Here is a 15,753-nt window from a genome sequence, read left to right as displayed (position 1 = left end):
ATGGAGAAGTTGCTGCTATTTATACTCATAATAATCTCTATACAGGATGATGTACTTTTCTGTATTCTACTCCTCTGGTATTTATGTGCTGTATTACTGCTTTGCTGAGTGGATATAAATACATTGTTTTATAAAGTGTGTGTGATTTCTAAATCCTAGAAATGTTCGTTATCACATCAGCCCATTACTCATCTGCTGTGTTTGTGACTAATGAGCTTCAGTGTATGATGCAGGTTGGGACTAGTGGCTGACACGTGGAATGTGGAGGGTTCTCTATATTTAGTTCTGTGTTTGAGCAGGAAGCAGTTGATGTAGTGACATAACAGAGTTACATGAATGAAATTGTTATAGTGTGGATGAGCGGGTTGGGGGATTGGCTGTGTGTGTGTGTGTGTTGACATTTTAAGCTCATGCTGTCTTTTATCCACCCCATCACCAATCCATTACTTCATGCTGTTTTTCACTCTTTTTCCACTCTTCTTACTAAGCTCTATCTGGGGATATCTGCCTTCCAAATCAATGTATGTCAGCTGTTACTATAGAAACGATAACCAATCAAGTTCGCTATCTGTGTGTGTGCTAATCAATAATCCATCCTCATTGACCTCATCAACTCTGTTGACTACAAACTGCACTTTTTGTACAAAGTCTTTTTGTTTTTTTTTCGATAAAAATTGCACACTTCCCCTCCCACACGTTCAGCCTTATTCACATTCGTGTTTTTAAAAAAAAAAAAAAAAATTAACAAATGCTTCAAATGCGACCCTTCATGTGAAAGATCACATGATCTTCACAGAGGAGCCACATGTGGCATTTACAAGTGTAGTTGTAAGACATCTTTAAACGTAATGCTTCAGACATTTTTCATACGCATCAAAATCATTTTTTTTGCCAGAGGCAACCATAAACTCGCTCAGGCTCGGATACAGCCGAAAAGAACACACTAACCTTCTTTAAGAGATCAAGACGTTGCTCAGTGCTTGTGTTTTTATTTTCACATATTATATTTTTTTTATTTTTACACACGATGTATTGATTTTCATGTGTGCTGCATGTGATTTCATTTTTCTCACGTCGATGATTAGTTTTTCCACATCTGATTATGTATTACTGAGGCACGGAGGATTATCGGTTGGAATGTTCACTCCACACCTCCAGGGGTTTGATTCTCACCTCCCTGAGTGGCCGGAGCTTGCATGGTCTCCCCGTGCCTCAGGGGTTTCCTCCGGATGCTCCAGTTTCCTCCCCCGAGTCCAAAGGCATGCATCGTAGGCTGATTGGTATCGCTAAACTGTCCATAATATGTAATGGTCTCCCACGACCCTGTGCATTATAAGTGCTGCAGAGATCGGATGGATCACATATTACTCATATTGATGTTAAATATATTTACATGAATTATGGGCAGTGGTGACTCAGTGGTTAAAGGCTCTGTGTTACTGATCAGAAGGTCAGGGGTTCAAGCCCCAGCACTGCCGAGATACCACTGTTGGGCCCTTGAGCAATGCCCTTAACCCTCAACCGCTCAGTTGTATAAAGGAGATTGATGTTAGTCGCTCTGGATAAGTGCATCTGCCAAAAGCTCTCAACGTAATGTAACTTGAATTCACGTGTACAATTTCATGACATTACATGGTGAAATGAACCTTTATACAGTATTTACAATAACAAATTTATGCTCACGTGTGAAATGTCAGGTATTATTCTAAAGTAAATTTCTATTTACTATGTTAAATGATTTGTTTTGTTTATTATAACGACCAGGCGGTGCTAATAATTAGGCAAAATTAATAGATCTTCTATTTTACTGCATCAGAGCTGCACTTACTCACCTTTATAATGGGTATAAACTGAGGTGCTCATTTCCTCCTCATTGTAATGAAAACTGCAGTGGGGTTTCCTATGAGGTCTTCTGTGTACTTTTAATCAAAGTGGAATTTCCACTTACCTCCTCCATTTACCAGCTTATATAAATTCAAGAGTGAGCTGATATCTGCATTCATACCATTCTGTTCACATCGTGACCTTCGTCCTCCTCATCATCATCATCACCATCACCATCAGCAGCCATGGTCTCTCATTCTCTCCTGCTGGTTCTGCTGGGTCTCGCCTGCCTTCAGTCCTTCACAATGGCCATCAGTAAGATAAAGTTCATCTTTTTTACCATTTTAAAATTGTGTTTGTACAGATTAGTATCAGTATTTATTTAAATCAATTAACATGTACTGACTTAACCACTAAGTAGGAACTATTAAGATAGATGACTAGCAGTAGAACGTTACCATTTTAACTCTGACAGTTACTATAGAAACAATAAGGTATTAGAATTAGCGCGTTAATATAAACCTGTGATTTACATCTGCACTACTGTCAGAGCTGCTGTTCTAGAGAATTAATCAACACCTTCTGAACAATCAGAGTCCAGAACTCAACACACTGTAGCACAAGTTAAGACACTACAAGCAGAACCTTATAGCAGATATAAAAGCATTAAATGTTGTTTTCTTTGAGCATTTAATCACAGAACTAAAGGCATAAATGTTTTCACACAGATGTAAATGGACCAGATCAGTGCTGTTTCAGATACCAGACACATCGAATCCCTGTAAAACTCATTACAGCGTATAAGGAAACAGAACGTCAGTGTCAAAAACCTGGAGTCATGTAAGCTTTCACTCCCTCATTTATTTTTAATTATTTTCCATTAATATTTTTTAAAAAGTTTGTATTTCCATGTCAATCACTGCTTTATGGTTATGTATAACATAATATAAATTTAATAGCATATAACTTAATTATTTTGGCTGATTGGGACGTGAGAGTGTTTGATTTTTTGTCTTTATTACAGTTATAAACTGATGTATATCTTCTGCAGCTTCACTCTAAAGGACGGCCGTCAGGTGTGTGCAGACCGCAGCGTCAAGTGGGTGCAGAAACGCATGAAAACAATTGGCCAGCGCTCGACCTAACCTCAAACAACTGATTAAATCCTCTCTCCATTAATAAGATTATTTTGTGTATTCACTGGATCGAAGGAATAAAGCTTTTTATTATAAATCATATTGAATCCTTTTCTTAGTTTATTCTACAATTATGTATCTGCAGTAAATATGGGATAATGTAAACTATGAGATGTAGCCATTGATTTTTTTTTTTTTTTTTTTTAAACACTGTGCATGTTAAAGGATTAAAGAACAATGGAATATTAAGGCTAAGTTTCGGGGGGGTTGTTAATTTTTTTATTTTTTTATTTTAATGTTCACTTTTCAAAGAAAACCATGTTCATGTTACATCTTTGAGAGCAACATTTAAGAATTAAAAAAAAAAAAACGTTTTCAGCACTCAGTATGTGTACATACTCGTTCATGTCTCAATCAATCAATCAATCAATCAAGCAGATTAAAAGATTATATATGATATTATTGATATATTGATATGATATCAAACATTTAAGAAAATTACATTAAAAAGTGTCATTGGTTAATGCAGAAATTTCCATCCGGAACATTTTTATGTATTTATGTAGACTCACAGATGCAGAAATTCACTCATGGATAGACAAAATGATTATATGAATAGAAGATTTTGGGGCGTGGCTGTGGGGATTTTGGGGCGTGGCTGTGGGGATTTTGAGCCGTGGCTGTGGGGATTTGTGTTCATTCAGCTACAAGAGCATTAGTGAGGTCGAGGAGACTCCAGTTCCGGTTCATCCCAAAGGTGTTCAGTGTGGTTGAGGTCAGGGCTCTGTGCAGAACACTCAAGTTCTTCAACCTTCTTCCAACCTTCACACACCACGTCTTCATGGAGCTCGCTTTGTGCACACTGGGAACAGGTTTGGGATTCTTAGTTCCAGTGAAGAGAAACTGTAATATTAGAGCAAACAAAGATATTCAATACAATTCTGTGCTTCCAACTTTGTGACAACAATTTGGTGAAGAAACACATACTGTATGGATGTGATGTTCAGGTGCTGTTTTGGTGAAGGAGACATTTATTTAACATTTATGGAAGGAGTCTCTAGTGTCAGCGCTTTGTACCAGTCAGAGGTGAAACTGTAACATTAAGCTTTCAGACATCTTCAGGACAAGCTGCATATGTTCATACTGGGGTAAAGCTATAGTCCTTTACTTAAGTTTCTTTTAGGTTGTGTGTGTTTGTGGATGAGATTAAACACAGGGTTGGAAGGAAACACACTTCCAAGATCACACTTTTCAAGATCTTGTACTTCAGCGGTCAGTGGGTTATAGAGTGGAGGAGCTGTATATGGCATGACACTGATGTGACCAGTGCGGCATTTTCTATGTAGTTAAACTATAACTGACAATGACGACACCAGTCTGGGAGTTTCCCCCGAGGAAATACACAGTAAAGGAACACAGTTTCGCCGGTACAATGAAAAGACATGTTGTCCAATTTAACATAAAGGGAGACTTTCTTTTTTTTATCCTTCAGCATCAAATGAAGAAAACGCTAAACGAGAGAATTAGACAATAGTCAGTCATCATACCCATCGAATGTCCACTAACAAATGTATGATAACAATGATGTTGAAATCTCACCAGCTTAAAGGGGACATTTCCCCATATATTTATAGCACAGAGAGTAACAAAAGCCGGAAACCAGTGTCACAGACCCAAGTGTGTTTCCTACATAACACACACACACACACACACACACACACACACACACACACACACACACACACACACACACACACACACACACACACACACACACACACACCACCATGTCAGTGTAGTGGGATGGGTTTTTCCCCATTGTTTTTTTACTGCCCCGTTATGGATGAGAGATTGGGATCATTGGTGCTTGTGTAATTAAACGCTCAGGTAGGAATTATTAGAACACAGACTTTGAAACATACGCCCGTCTTCTGGTTTTTCCAGTGTTATGACAGCTGAGGATGTTTTGTGTTTATCCTATAAGTAATTGTTTGTTCTTTTGATCTTGTAGTTGTTGCTGTAGCCGTTACGGTGGAATCTCCCGTGAGTTGCGTCGAGCACTCGCTGAAAGCTTTTAGATACGAAGGCTATTGAGATGCTGTGTTACTTTCTTGGGTCTTCTTGTTGTTCTTATTTTGAATCATTGTTTATTGTTGTGTGTTTTTAATGAAATACACATGAAGGCATTCTAACATCCTGATGTTCATTTATCTTTGGATTTTGGAGTATTTATGATTAGATATTGTGACTTTCTATTTGTGACTTTCTATTATTTCATATGAGAGGTTTTTTTTAATAATTATGTTTTGTTTTGCAGTCTTTCATGGTTCGTTCAGCGGTTAACTGTGGGTCGTGCTGCTGTTTTTTAATTTTTTTGTCTAATTATATTATGATTGTGTTTTCCTTTGTTTATTACCTGTTTTAAGGTTTTTGGTTTGATTTTCTGGAGTTTTGACTTTGCTTATGTTTATGACTTCATCTCTTTGCCTTGCCGTGTTCTTCTTCTTCGTCCTTCTTCCTGCTGATGATTATTGTCTTCTCCTCTGGACATGTTGTTTGATTAAACTGCCATACCTGCACTTGCTTCCATCTCAGTCTCCATTATGTGATAACCAAAGTCACAACCGTGTGTTCCACCCAGGTGACTAACCTCTCCCTCAGCACAGTCAGCCTTGGCACAAACTAAGAGAAAAAAAATTTGTTGGTCCCGTTCATAAACGAATAACACAACCAACTGATCACTCCACAAACAAAATAAAAATAACAAACAACGATCTAGGTTGGTAATTAAACAAACAAATAACAAAGCAACAACATCCTACCTCGCTGGCAATGAACCAGGCTACACAATAGCATTCATGGCTTTTAAACGGAGGGCGCACTACAAATAGCGTCCCGATGACAAATCACTGATCAATTCAATTCAGTTTGATTTTATTTGTACAGCACTTTTAACTATGGATATTGTCTCAAAGCAGCTTTACAGAAACATATAAACAAAGGATACAGATTTTAAGTGTGTGGATTTATCTCTATTGAGCGAGCCAGTGGTGACGGTGGTGAGGAAAAACTCCCTGAGATGATATGAGGAAGAAACCTTGAGAGGAACCAGACTCAGAAGGGAACCCGTCCTCATCTGGGTAACGACGGATAGTGTGAAAGTAAAAGAAAGATCATTATGGTTTAATATGAAGTGTTTGTTGAACTAGTCCACTGTTCACTAAAGGAGACCTGAGTGTAAAACTGCATGTGGTAATTACAGTCCCAAGGCCATCGCTGCAACCGTAGTCCCAGCAACCACAGCGAGAACGTCCATGTGGTCCAAAACCATTTCCATGGTTCTTCAAGTGGTACCATCCTTAGCAATCTCCAGGCTGCACTGCTTGTGGTCGTCCTCAGTAGCAGAACGTAGCCTCCAGTTGATGAGAGCTCCATCCAGAGGTAGGGCATCAGGATGGATCAGGCAGGTCCGGAGAGCAGAAAGGGTCAGGATCACTGACATCTCCATAATATCATGTGTGGCTCAACAGAAGGAGAGAGGGAGAGGGAAAGATTGTTAGGTATGCTTACTATCCCGTGATGGATAAGACTGTGTACTTTGCGTAAAAGAAATTCTATTCATGGTAAGATTGAGTAAACAAATATGTTTTCAGCCTGGACTTAAACTCTGAGACGTTGGGGTGGGTGTGACAAAGTCTGCGTTCTAATGCTTCCTGCCCAAGCGTTTAAATACACAGGGACTAATTATCCCAAGTTAGTCCTTCTATACGGCCATGTTTGTAGTTCGTTAGTTCGTGGTGCATACTGGGAAATAGAGTCACTGGTTTGCTGTGATATGACAGATCCTCTGTTGAAGTTTATCCAATCACGTACATTTAAAATATGTAAAATATTTAGCTAAAGGCAGCTCACTGAGAAATGGAGGAGTTTTTACAGACTATAGCTTCATTAAATGTAATTTACCTTCTCTTGTGTGACTCAGCACGTGGCCGAGCTGTGGATGGAGAGAGGAGGGGGTCTGAACTGTGTTTGACTTTCATTTTTGTGAAATTTTGACACTAGTGATATTTACAGTAAAAAAAAATCAGATCTTTCAGTCCCTACACTAATCACAATTATGCTGAGTAACGTGTTTTTGTGCAGAACCGAACTGTCTTATAAAACATCACGTAGCTTTTTTATTTTATGAAACCTAGGTATTAAAAACAGGAACAGGCCACTGATGATTAAAGATGCTGTGTGTGTGTGTGTGTGTGTGTGTGTGTGTGAGAGAGAGAGAGAGAGAGAGAGAGAGAGAGACAGAGGGAGAGAGAGAGGGAGAGAGAGAGAGAGAGAGAGATGGAGTGAGATAGACTGCTTTCTCAGATTCATCGGCATTTCAACACTTCAAACATCCTCTCCCATCCCGGATGTCCGTTCTAATACATGTAAATAGTTTTAGTTTAAATAACATATTTATTTGATACTTTTGAGGATGAAAATAAAACAAAATGTTGTTCTTTAGCACTATAAACACAGTCAAGGGAATAAGGAAGTACATAAGGATAATAATTTGGCACATTTAATTATATTTATTTATTATCTCCATTTCTAAATTATGAAAAAACACTGTCCCCAATGACTAATCACGGACCAGCACTGTTCCCGATGACCAATCACAGACCTCCACAGTTCCCAATGACCAATCACTGACCTCCACTGTCCCCAATGTCTAATCACCGACGGCCACTGTTCCCAATGACCAATCACTGACCACTACTGTTCCCAATGACTAATCACTGACCGCCACTGTTCCTGACGAGCAATCACCGACCGCCACTGTTCCCGATGACCAATCACTGACCACCACTGTTCCCAATGAGTAATCACTGACCACAACTGTCCCCAATGACTAATCACTGACCACCACAGTTCCCAATGACTAATCACGGACCAGCACTGTTCCCAATGACTAATCACTGACCACCAATGTTCCCGATGAGCAATCACCGACCGCCACTGTTCTTGATGACCAATCACGGACTGTCACTGTTCCTGATGACTAATCACTGATCTGCACTGTTCCTGATGACCAAGCACGGACCAGCACTGTTCCCAATGCCAATCACGGACCAGCACTGTTCCCGATGACCAATCACAGACCTCCACAGTTCCCAATGACCAATCACTGACCTCCACTGTCCCCAATGACCAATCTCTGACCACCACTGTTCCAATGACTCAACACTGACCCCCACTGTCCCCAATGACTAATCACAGACCAGCACTGTTCCCGATGACCAATCACAGACCTCCACAGTTCCCAATGACCAATCACTGACCTCCACTGACCCCAATGACCAATCTCTGACCACCACTGTTCCAATGACTCAACACTGACCCCCACTGTTCCCAATGACGAATCACTGACCACACCTGTTGCCAATGACTAATCACTGACCACCACTGTTCCCAATGACCAATCACTGACCCCCACTGTTCCCAATGACTCAACACTGACCCCCACTGTTCCCAATGACTACTGACCACACCTGTTGCCAATGACTAATCACTGACCACCACTGTTCCAATGACCAATCTCTGACCCCCACAGTTCCCAATGACTAATCACTGACCCCCACTGTTTCCAATGACTAATCACTGAACACCACTGTTCCTAATTACTAATCACCAACCACCACTATTCCCAATGACCAATCACTGAGCACCACTGTTCCCAGTGACTAATCACTAATCAACACTTTTCCAAGTGATGTCAATTTCCCAGCGTGTTTCAAAACCATTTCCATGGTTCTTCAAGCGGCACCATCCTTAGCAATCTCCAGGCTGCACTGCTTGGGGTCGTCCTCAGTAACAGACTGTATCCTCCAGTTGATGAGAGCTCCATCCAGAGGTAGGGCATCAGGATGGATCAGGCAGGTCCGGAGAGTAGAAAGGATCAGGATCACTGACATCTCCATAATATCATGTGTGGCTCGACAGAAGGAGAGAGGGAGAGGGAGATAAAGAGAGGGAGAGATTGTTAGGTATGCTTACCATCCTGTAATGGATAAGACTGTGTACTTTGCGTAAAAGAAAGTCTAGTCATGATAAACTTGAGTAAACAAATATGTTTTCAGCCTGGACTTAAACACTTAGACAATCTGAGTCCCGAACACTAATTGGAAGGCTGTTCCATAACTGTGGGGCTTTGTAGAAGAGGGGCAGGTGTCTACATTCTAATGACAAAGTCTACATTCTAATGCTTCCTGCCCAAGCGTTTAAATACACAGGCACTAATTATCCCAATCTCTCGTTCCATAAAGGGGTAGAAACCAAATGAAAGGGAAAAGAGTGTGAAAGGGTGCAAATGTATTCACACCCCAACAATATAGGTTAAGAAAAGTTAACAGGTTAAGTCATAAAATATCAAACTAAACACAATAAAAAGTCATAAAATATCAAACTAAACACAACTTGGAATCAGATGGTGTTAAAATCATCAGTCCACAAACTGATGATTTCATGTGTAGGAAAGTGGCTTTGTCATGTAAACCCTAGACCTAGCGTACTTCCTGTCAACCCCTTCCTGTGAAGTCACCTTCGAGCTACCTTACAAGTAAAGAAATGAACACTGTGTGTCATGCTGTTATAGTAAAATAATCAATGAAGAAGTCATGTGATGAAGCAGTTACTGTTACCACCCTGAAATATATACAGGGCACTAGACTAAGTCTGTGGAATTAGAAAAACATCAGCTCAGGGGTTGTCAACAGGCAGACTGACATCCAGATGTTGATCCAGGAAAGTATTTCAGTGGATCGAACCAAGCATTAAAGTAAAACCTAACCCTTCACGGATTCTGCATCAGATCCTCTCTGTTGAAGTTTATCCAATCACGTACATTTAAAGTATGTAAAATATTTAGATGAAAGCAGCTTAGTGAGAAAGGGAGGAGTTTTTACAGACTATAGCTTCATTTCATTTCATTTACCTTCTCTTGTGTGACTCAGGATGTGATGACATGGCTTGTGAAAAAAGAAATTGACGATGAAGACAGAATTATGGCAGAGAGGGATCTTTTATCATTGTGAAATATTGATATTAGTGATATTTACAGTAATAAAAATTCAGATCTTTCAGCCCCTACACTAATCACAATTATGCTGTGTAACGTGTTTTTGTGCAGAACCGAACTGTCTTATAAAACATCACACGGCTTTTTTATTTTATGAAACCTAGGTATTAAAAACAGGAACAGGCCACTGATGATTAAAGATGCCGCGCGTGCGCGCGTGCGTGCGTGCGTGTGTGTGTGTGTGTGTGTGTGAGAGAGAGAGAGAGGGGGAGAGGGAGAGAGAGATGGAGTGAGATAGACTGCTTTCTCAGATTCATCGGCATTTCAACACTTCGAACATCCTCTCCCATCCCGGATGTCCATTCTAATACATGTAAATAGCTTTAGTTTAAATAACATATTTATTTGATACTTTTAAGGATGAAAATAATAATAAGAAGAACAATAATAATAATAAGGAGAAGAAGAAGAAGAAGAAGAAGTAGAAATGTTATTTTATAGAGCGCCTATAAAAGCAGGTTCTTTAGCACTTTTGCATGTTGTTCTTTAGCACTGCAAACACAGTCAAGGGAATAAGGAAGTACATAAGGATAATAATTAGGCACATTTAATTATATTTATTTTTCATGTCAATTATTAAATTATGAAGAAACACTGTTCCCGATGACTAATCACTGACCACCACTGTCTCCAATGACCAATCACTGACCCCCACTGTTCCCAGTGACTAATCACTGATCAGCTCCTTTCCTAATTACTAATCACTAACCACAACTGTTTTCCACCCACGCACTTCTTCGTTCTTTGTTAATAACTTTTATCATTGTGAAATTTTGACACTAGTGCTATTTACAGTAATAAAATTCAGATCTTTCAGTCCCTCCACTAATCACAGTTATGCTCAGTAACATGTTTTTTATGCCGAACCAAACTGTCTTATAAAGCATCACATATCTACTTGGAATGGGGGCGTTTTTATTTTATGTATCAAAAACAGAAACAGGCCACTGATGGTTAAAGACGCTGTGTGTGTGTCTGTGTGTGTGTGTGTGTGTGTGTGTGTGTGTGTGTGTGTGTGTGAGAGAGAGAGAAAGAGAGAGAGAGAGAGATGGCGAGATATAGGTCTGTGTGAAAAAATAGCTCGTTAACTTGCTATCTCATGCTCATCTGCACTTCAGCACAACAGGACACATCACTATGAAACAAAACATAGCTGCTGTGATCGATCTTATAGTCATAAACTAACATTCAGCCATGTTTGCTGCTTATGTGACCCGTTGTAAACAAGGAATTTTATGAATGTGAACTCTTACAAATTTTAGCTGAATCCCCCTGATGAACTTTGTTAGCACAGAACTCCAACCTGGTGGATTATCGAACCTTTAGGCTCCACACTGTTCCCCTGTTCATGTAAAAGACAGACTCATTTAACTGTCTCAAAGCCTGTGATGGTGTCCATGCCGTGAACGTTCATGTCTCACGTGTTGCTCAATAATATAAGAATTTCTTGTCTTAGAGTTTCAATCTAAACGGCATCTTGTCACAGTAATCCAGAGATTAACCAGTGACTGAAAAAAAAAACGAGAGACTTTTGTGACCTTGTAGACTCCTTTTAGTGACCTTAAAGAGTCTAGCAACAAATCTAATGACATTTTCATTTTTTTCAATCTCGATTCAGAGATGAAAATAAAACAGGATATTGTTTTTAGCACTTCACACTAAAACCCAGTGAAGGGACTAAAGAAGTACAGGCCATGCTAATAATTAGGCACATATTAATAATAATTATTGATTATCTCTTGTGTATCGTGTGATGTGTCGTGCTGGTTAAATGATTCTTTTACTCCAGTGAAGCTGCACTTATTTATATTGATATTTATTTTATTTTATGTAAGTTTGGCTGGGAAAGTGTGTAAACGCTGCTCAGATCTTGTCTGTGGTTGAAAACCGCAGCTTGGTTTTCTGTGGAACGGATGAGTTTTATCTATTTTAATCAAAGTGCAACATTTCATCACCATCAAACTGCCACTCCCTCTCAAACCACACTCTCACACGCCTCTTATCAGCTTATAAGACCAGTGCTGAAGTGATATCTGCATTAATACGGTTCCGTTCACATCGTGATCATCAGCAGCAGCCATGGTCTCTCGTTCTCTCCTGCTGGTTCTGCTGGTTCTCGGCTGCCTTCAGTCCTTCACAGCGGCTCATAGTAAGTTAAAGCTTACCTTTTTACCTTTATAACATGTTGCTTTGTACATATTATTATCTGTACTTGTGATCATTTGTTTTTATCAGTTAACATGCATTAACTTAAGCACTAAGTAGACACTAGTAAGATAGAAAATTGTTAAAACATCTGGACTGGAGTCATTACTCCTGAACACTCCTCTGGTTTATAACGATACTGAATTCTCTAAAAAGACGAGCAGGTTGCTGAGAATAAGCAGCGTTAATAAACTGTGTGTTTGTCGCACTGTTACAGTAAAATACTGAGCGATGTGGTGGTGTGATGAAGCGGAGTTACTGCTAACACCCTGAACTTGATTATTTTCCTGTGACACCATGGCTACCGTTGTGTTATTACTCATATACCACAGAGATTCGCGAGCAGTTACGACATCATACTTTATCTGTTTATAGTCCTGTTTAATGTGTAAACATTCGTTTCCTCAGCATCCTCTCTTTTTTCTTTCTCTTCATGTAAAAAAAATGCAGCTTTGTTTGTTACAGAGAAACTGCAAAGCATGAATTCCTCTCCCCTGAAGACTCCTACTATAAATGTTAAATAAACGTCTCCTTACAGAAATCTTCACCATATCCACGACATATTCTGTACACACATACTTAATCTAATTATGTGGAGTGTCTGCCATACAAGTCAGAGCTTGCACTACTGTCAGAGCTGCTGTTATAGAAAATTAACCAACACCTTCTGACCAATCAGAGTCCAGAACTCCACAGCGCTGTAGTACAATTTAAAATATACTACAAGCAGAACCTTACAGCAGATATAAAATCATCGAATGCTGTTTATTCAGTATTTAATCACAGATCTAAATGTGTAAATGTTTTCACACAGATGGAAATGGACCAGATCAGTGCTGTTTCAGATACCAGACACATCGAATCCCTGCATCCCACATTAAAGCGTATGAAGAAACACACCATCAGTGTACAAATCCTGGAGTCATGTAAGCTTTCACTCCCTCATTTATTATTTTTTTTTAAAATCAATTTTAATTAATGATAAGGAAATATTTGTATTTTCATGTCCATTACTGCTTCATGGTTATACCGTCCCCTCCAAAAGTATTGGAACAGCAAAGCCTTTTTTTTTTTTTTCATTTTCTTCTATACACTGAGGACATCTGGGTTTCAGCTCAAAAGATGAATATGAGACGATAGATCGGAATTTAAGCTTTAATTTCCTGTTATTTACATCTATTTTTTTTTAAACAACAAAAATTTTTAAACACCAATGTTTCGGTGAGTAAAAGTATAAATGTAGTCGATGTCCTACACTCGATATTTACATTTACATTTACATTTATTCATTTAGCAGACACGTTTATCCATAGCAACTTACAAATGAGATAGGGCTTTGCAGCTCAGACCATAACTGCAAGTTTATTTTTCTTAAAGTAAAGTCAAATAATGCAGGGTTGCATTTCCCTCGCTTGCAATAACTGCATCAAGCATCAAGCATCTTTCTCCACACTTTGGCCTTTCCATCAGTTTGGTAGAGGTTCATCTTGGTTCCAGAACTTTCGTGGATCATCTCTGTATTTCATTGAAAATTCCAATCTGATCTTTCTGATTCTTACTGCTGATGAGTGGTTTACATCTTGTGGTTTGGCCTCTATATTTCTGCTCTTGAAGTCTTCTTTGAACAGTGGATTGTGATACCTTCACCCCTGCCCTGTGGAGGTTGTTGCTGATGTCACCGACTGTTGTTTTTTGTTTTTCTTCATAGATCTCACAATGTTTCTGTCACCAGCTGTTGTTCTTTTCCTTGGCTGACCCATTTGGTGTCTGTTACTCAGTACATCAGTGGTTTCTTTCTTTTTCAGGACATTCCAAATTGTTTTATTGGCTATGCCCAATGTTTGTGAAATGCCTCTGATAGATTTTCCCTCTTTTCACAGTTTCAAAATGGCTCACTTTTCTCCCATAGACAGCTCTATGGTCTTCATGTTGGTTTATCCTTTTTAACAACAAATGCAGTCTTCACAGGTGAAATCTAGGGTTCAAAACAAAAGTCACTGTTCAGAGCTTTTCATTCTTTAAACAATCAATTTAACACACCGGGGCTGCAAGGTTCCAGTATTTTTGATCACTTTAGAAAATGGATATGTTCAAACAAATGGTGCTTCCAAGTTGTAACACATCTAGATGTAAATATGAGGAAATGAAAGCTGAAATTCTGATCTGAATATTCATCTCATATTCATCTTTTTATTTGAAATCCAAATGTATAGTGAAAACAATAGAATTGGCCTTGCTGTTCCAATACTTTCAGAGGGGACTGAAGTTTTAAATTATCTTGGTGTTCAGGAGGTGTAAGAGTGTTAGGTTTTCTGTTTTGATGATAGTTTTACACTGACGTACATCTTCTCTCATCTGCAGTTTGGATCTAAAGGTCGGCCGTCATGTGTGTGCGAACCCCGATGAAAAGTGGGTTCAGGACACCATGAAAACAATTGATCAGCGAGCCTGACCTCAACCGAGCTGTTAAATCCTCTCTCCAATAATAAGCAATTCATATTTCTTTCACAAAATGTTTTTTTGAAAAACAATATTGCTTAATTTTTATATAAAGGTTCCAGTGTTTGGATGGAAAGAATAAAGCTTTTATTTGACTATTAGGCATTTTATTTGATTTTTAAAACATATATTCAAGTCACATTTTTAAATTGTATAAGAAAGCAAAATTGTTTGCGTTTAAAGGCAATAAAATGTTCGTCATACGTTTTTTCAACATTTTCCAATAAATAAGCAAATGAATAAATGTGTTTTGTTGCCCAGTATCTTTTACTCTTTTGAATATTTGTATTTTAAAATTTATTTTCTCAAACACCCCCCCCCACCCACACATCATGTATTTGTTCTTGTTTTGCTACCAACTTTTTTCTTTTTGATTAGTTAGTGCATGTGTGCATTTTTCTTTATATATATATATATATATATATATATATATATATATATAATACACAATAAATAAACAAATGAATAAACATACAATAATAAACTGTATTATGAAACATGTTATTGGTTAACGTAAAAAATCTGCAATTCTCAACATTTCTACATGTTTATGTGGAATGACTGATACAGGAATAAACATACAGAGGCAAAATGAGTATAAGAAAAGACATTCTGAAGCACTGAGCTGCTCTGAACCACAAGCTACAAAATTCTAAGGTGTTAGTTTTTACATAATAATCTCATTATTTTGATTTACAGATTTATCACATATTATTATTATTGGCATTTGGCAGAAGCCCTTATCCAGAGCAGCTTAAATTTATACAGCTCATGCTCATTTATACAACTAATTATTGCTAATAAAAAATGGTACTGTAGTGTAAGCCATCCTCATGAAACCATTTAGCCAATTCCCAGCAGAAAGACCATCTACCCCAGTCTATAACACTATTTACCCTTTTTGCCACATTTCTCTGGTCCATTCACACTTCTCCACAAAAGTCTAAACACACCTCTCACTTTAAAACACAG

The 15,753-nt window shown here is 38.5% G+C and overlaps 1 protein-coding gene and 1 long non-coding RNA gene across 2 annotated transcripts; both read left to right on the top strand.

Annotated features, from left to right (window-relative positions):
* Positions 1 to 1,862: 1,862 nt before the first annotated feature.
* On the top strand, positions 1,863 to 4,607 carry LOC128610529 (uncharacterized). The gene is made up of 3 exons (XR_008386370.1): positions 1,863 to 2,139; positions 2,553 to 2,664; positions 2,876 to 4,607. It is a non-coding gene; the product is annotated as an uncharacterized LOC128610529 (long non-coding RNA).
* Positions 4,608 to 11,889: 7,282 nt separating this feature from the next.
* On the top strand, positions 11,890 to 15,125 carry LOC128610528 (C-C motif chemokine 4 homolog). Its single transcript, XM_053629903.1, has 3 exons — positions 11,890 to 12,226; positions 13,097 to 13,208; positions 14,644 to 15,125. The coding sequence occupies exons 1-3, from the start codon at positions 12,157 to 12,159 to the stop codon at positions 14,732 to 14,734; spliced, it is 273 nt and encodes a 90-aa protein (XP_053485878.1). The 5' UTR covers positions 11,890 to 12,156; the 3' UTR covers positions 14,735 to 15,125.
* Positions 15,126 to 15,753: the final 628 nt, after the last annotated feature.

This window comes from Ictalurus furcatus, chromosome 7 (genome assembly GCF_023375685.1).
Source record: "Ictalurus furcatus strain D&B chromosome 7, Billie_1.0, whole genome shotgun sequence".
NCBI lineage: Eukaryota > Metazoa > Chordata > Actinopteri > Siluriformes > Ictaluridae > Ictalurus > Ictalurus furcatus.
The sequence above is the reverse complement of the archived record's forward strand: the minus strand, read 5'-3'. Positions and strand labels throughout refer to the sequence as shown.

Bases quoted from the DNA above. Each gene is read 5' to 3' on its own strand.
- LOC128610528 (XM_053629903.1), top strand. From the start codon at position 12,157: ATGGTCTCTCGTTCTCTCCTGCTGGTTCTGCTGGTTCTCGGCTGCCTT. The intron at 12,227-13,096 runs GTAAGTTAAAGC...GTTTTCACACAG, and splicing joins GTCCTTCACAGCGGCTCATA to ATGGAAATGGACCAGATCAG. The intron at 13,209-14,643 runs GTAAGCTTTCAC...TCTCATCTGCAG, and splicing joins TGTACAAATCCTGGAGTCAT to TTTGGATCTAAAGGTCGGCC.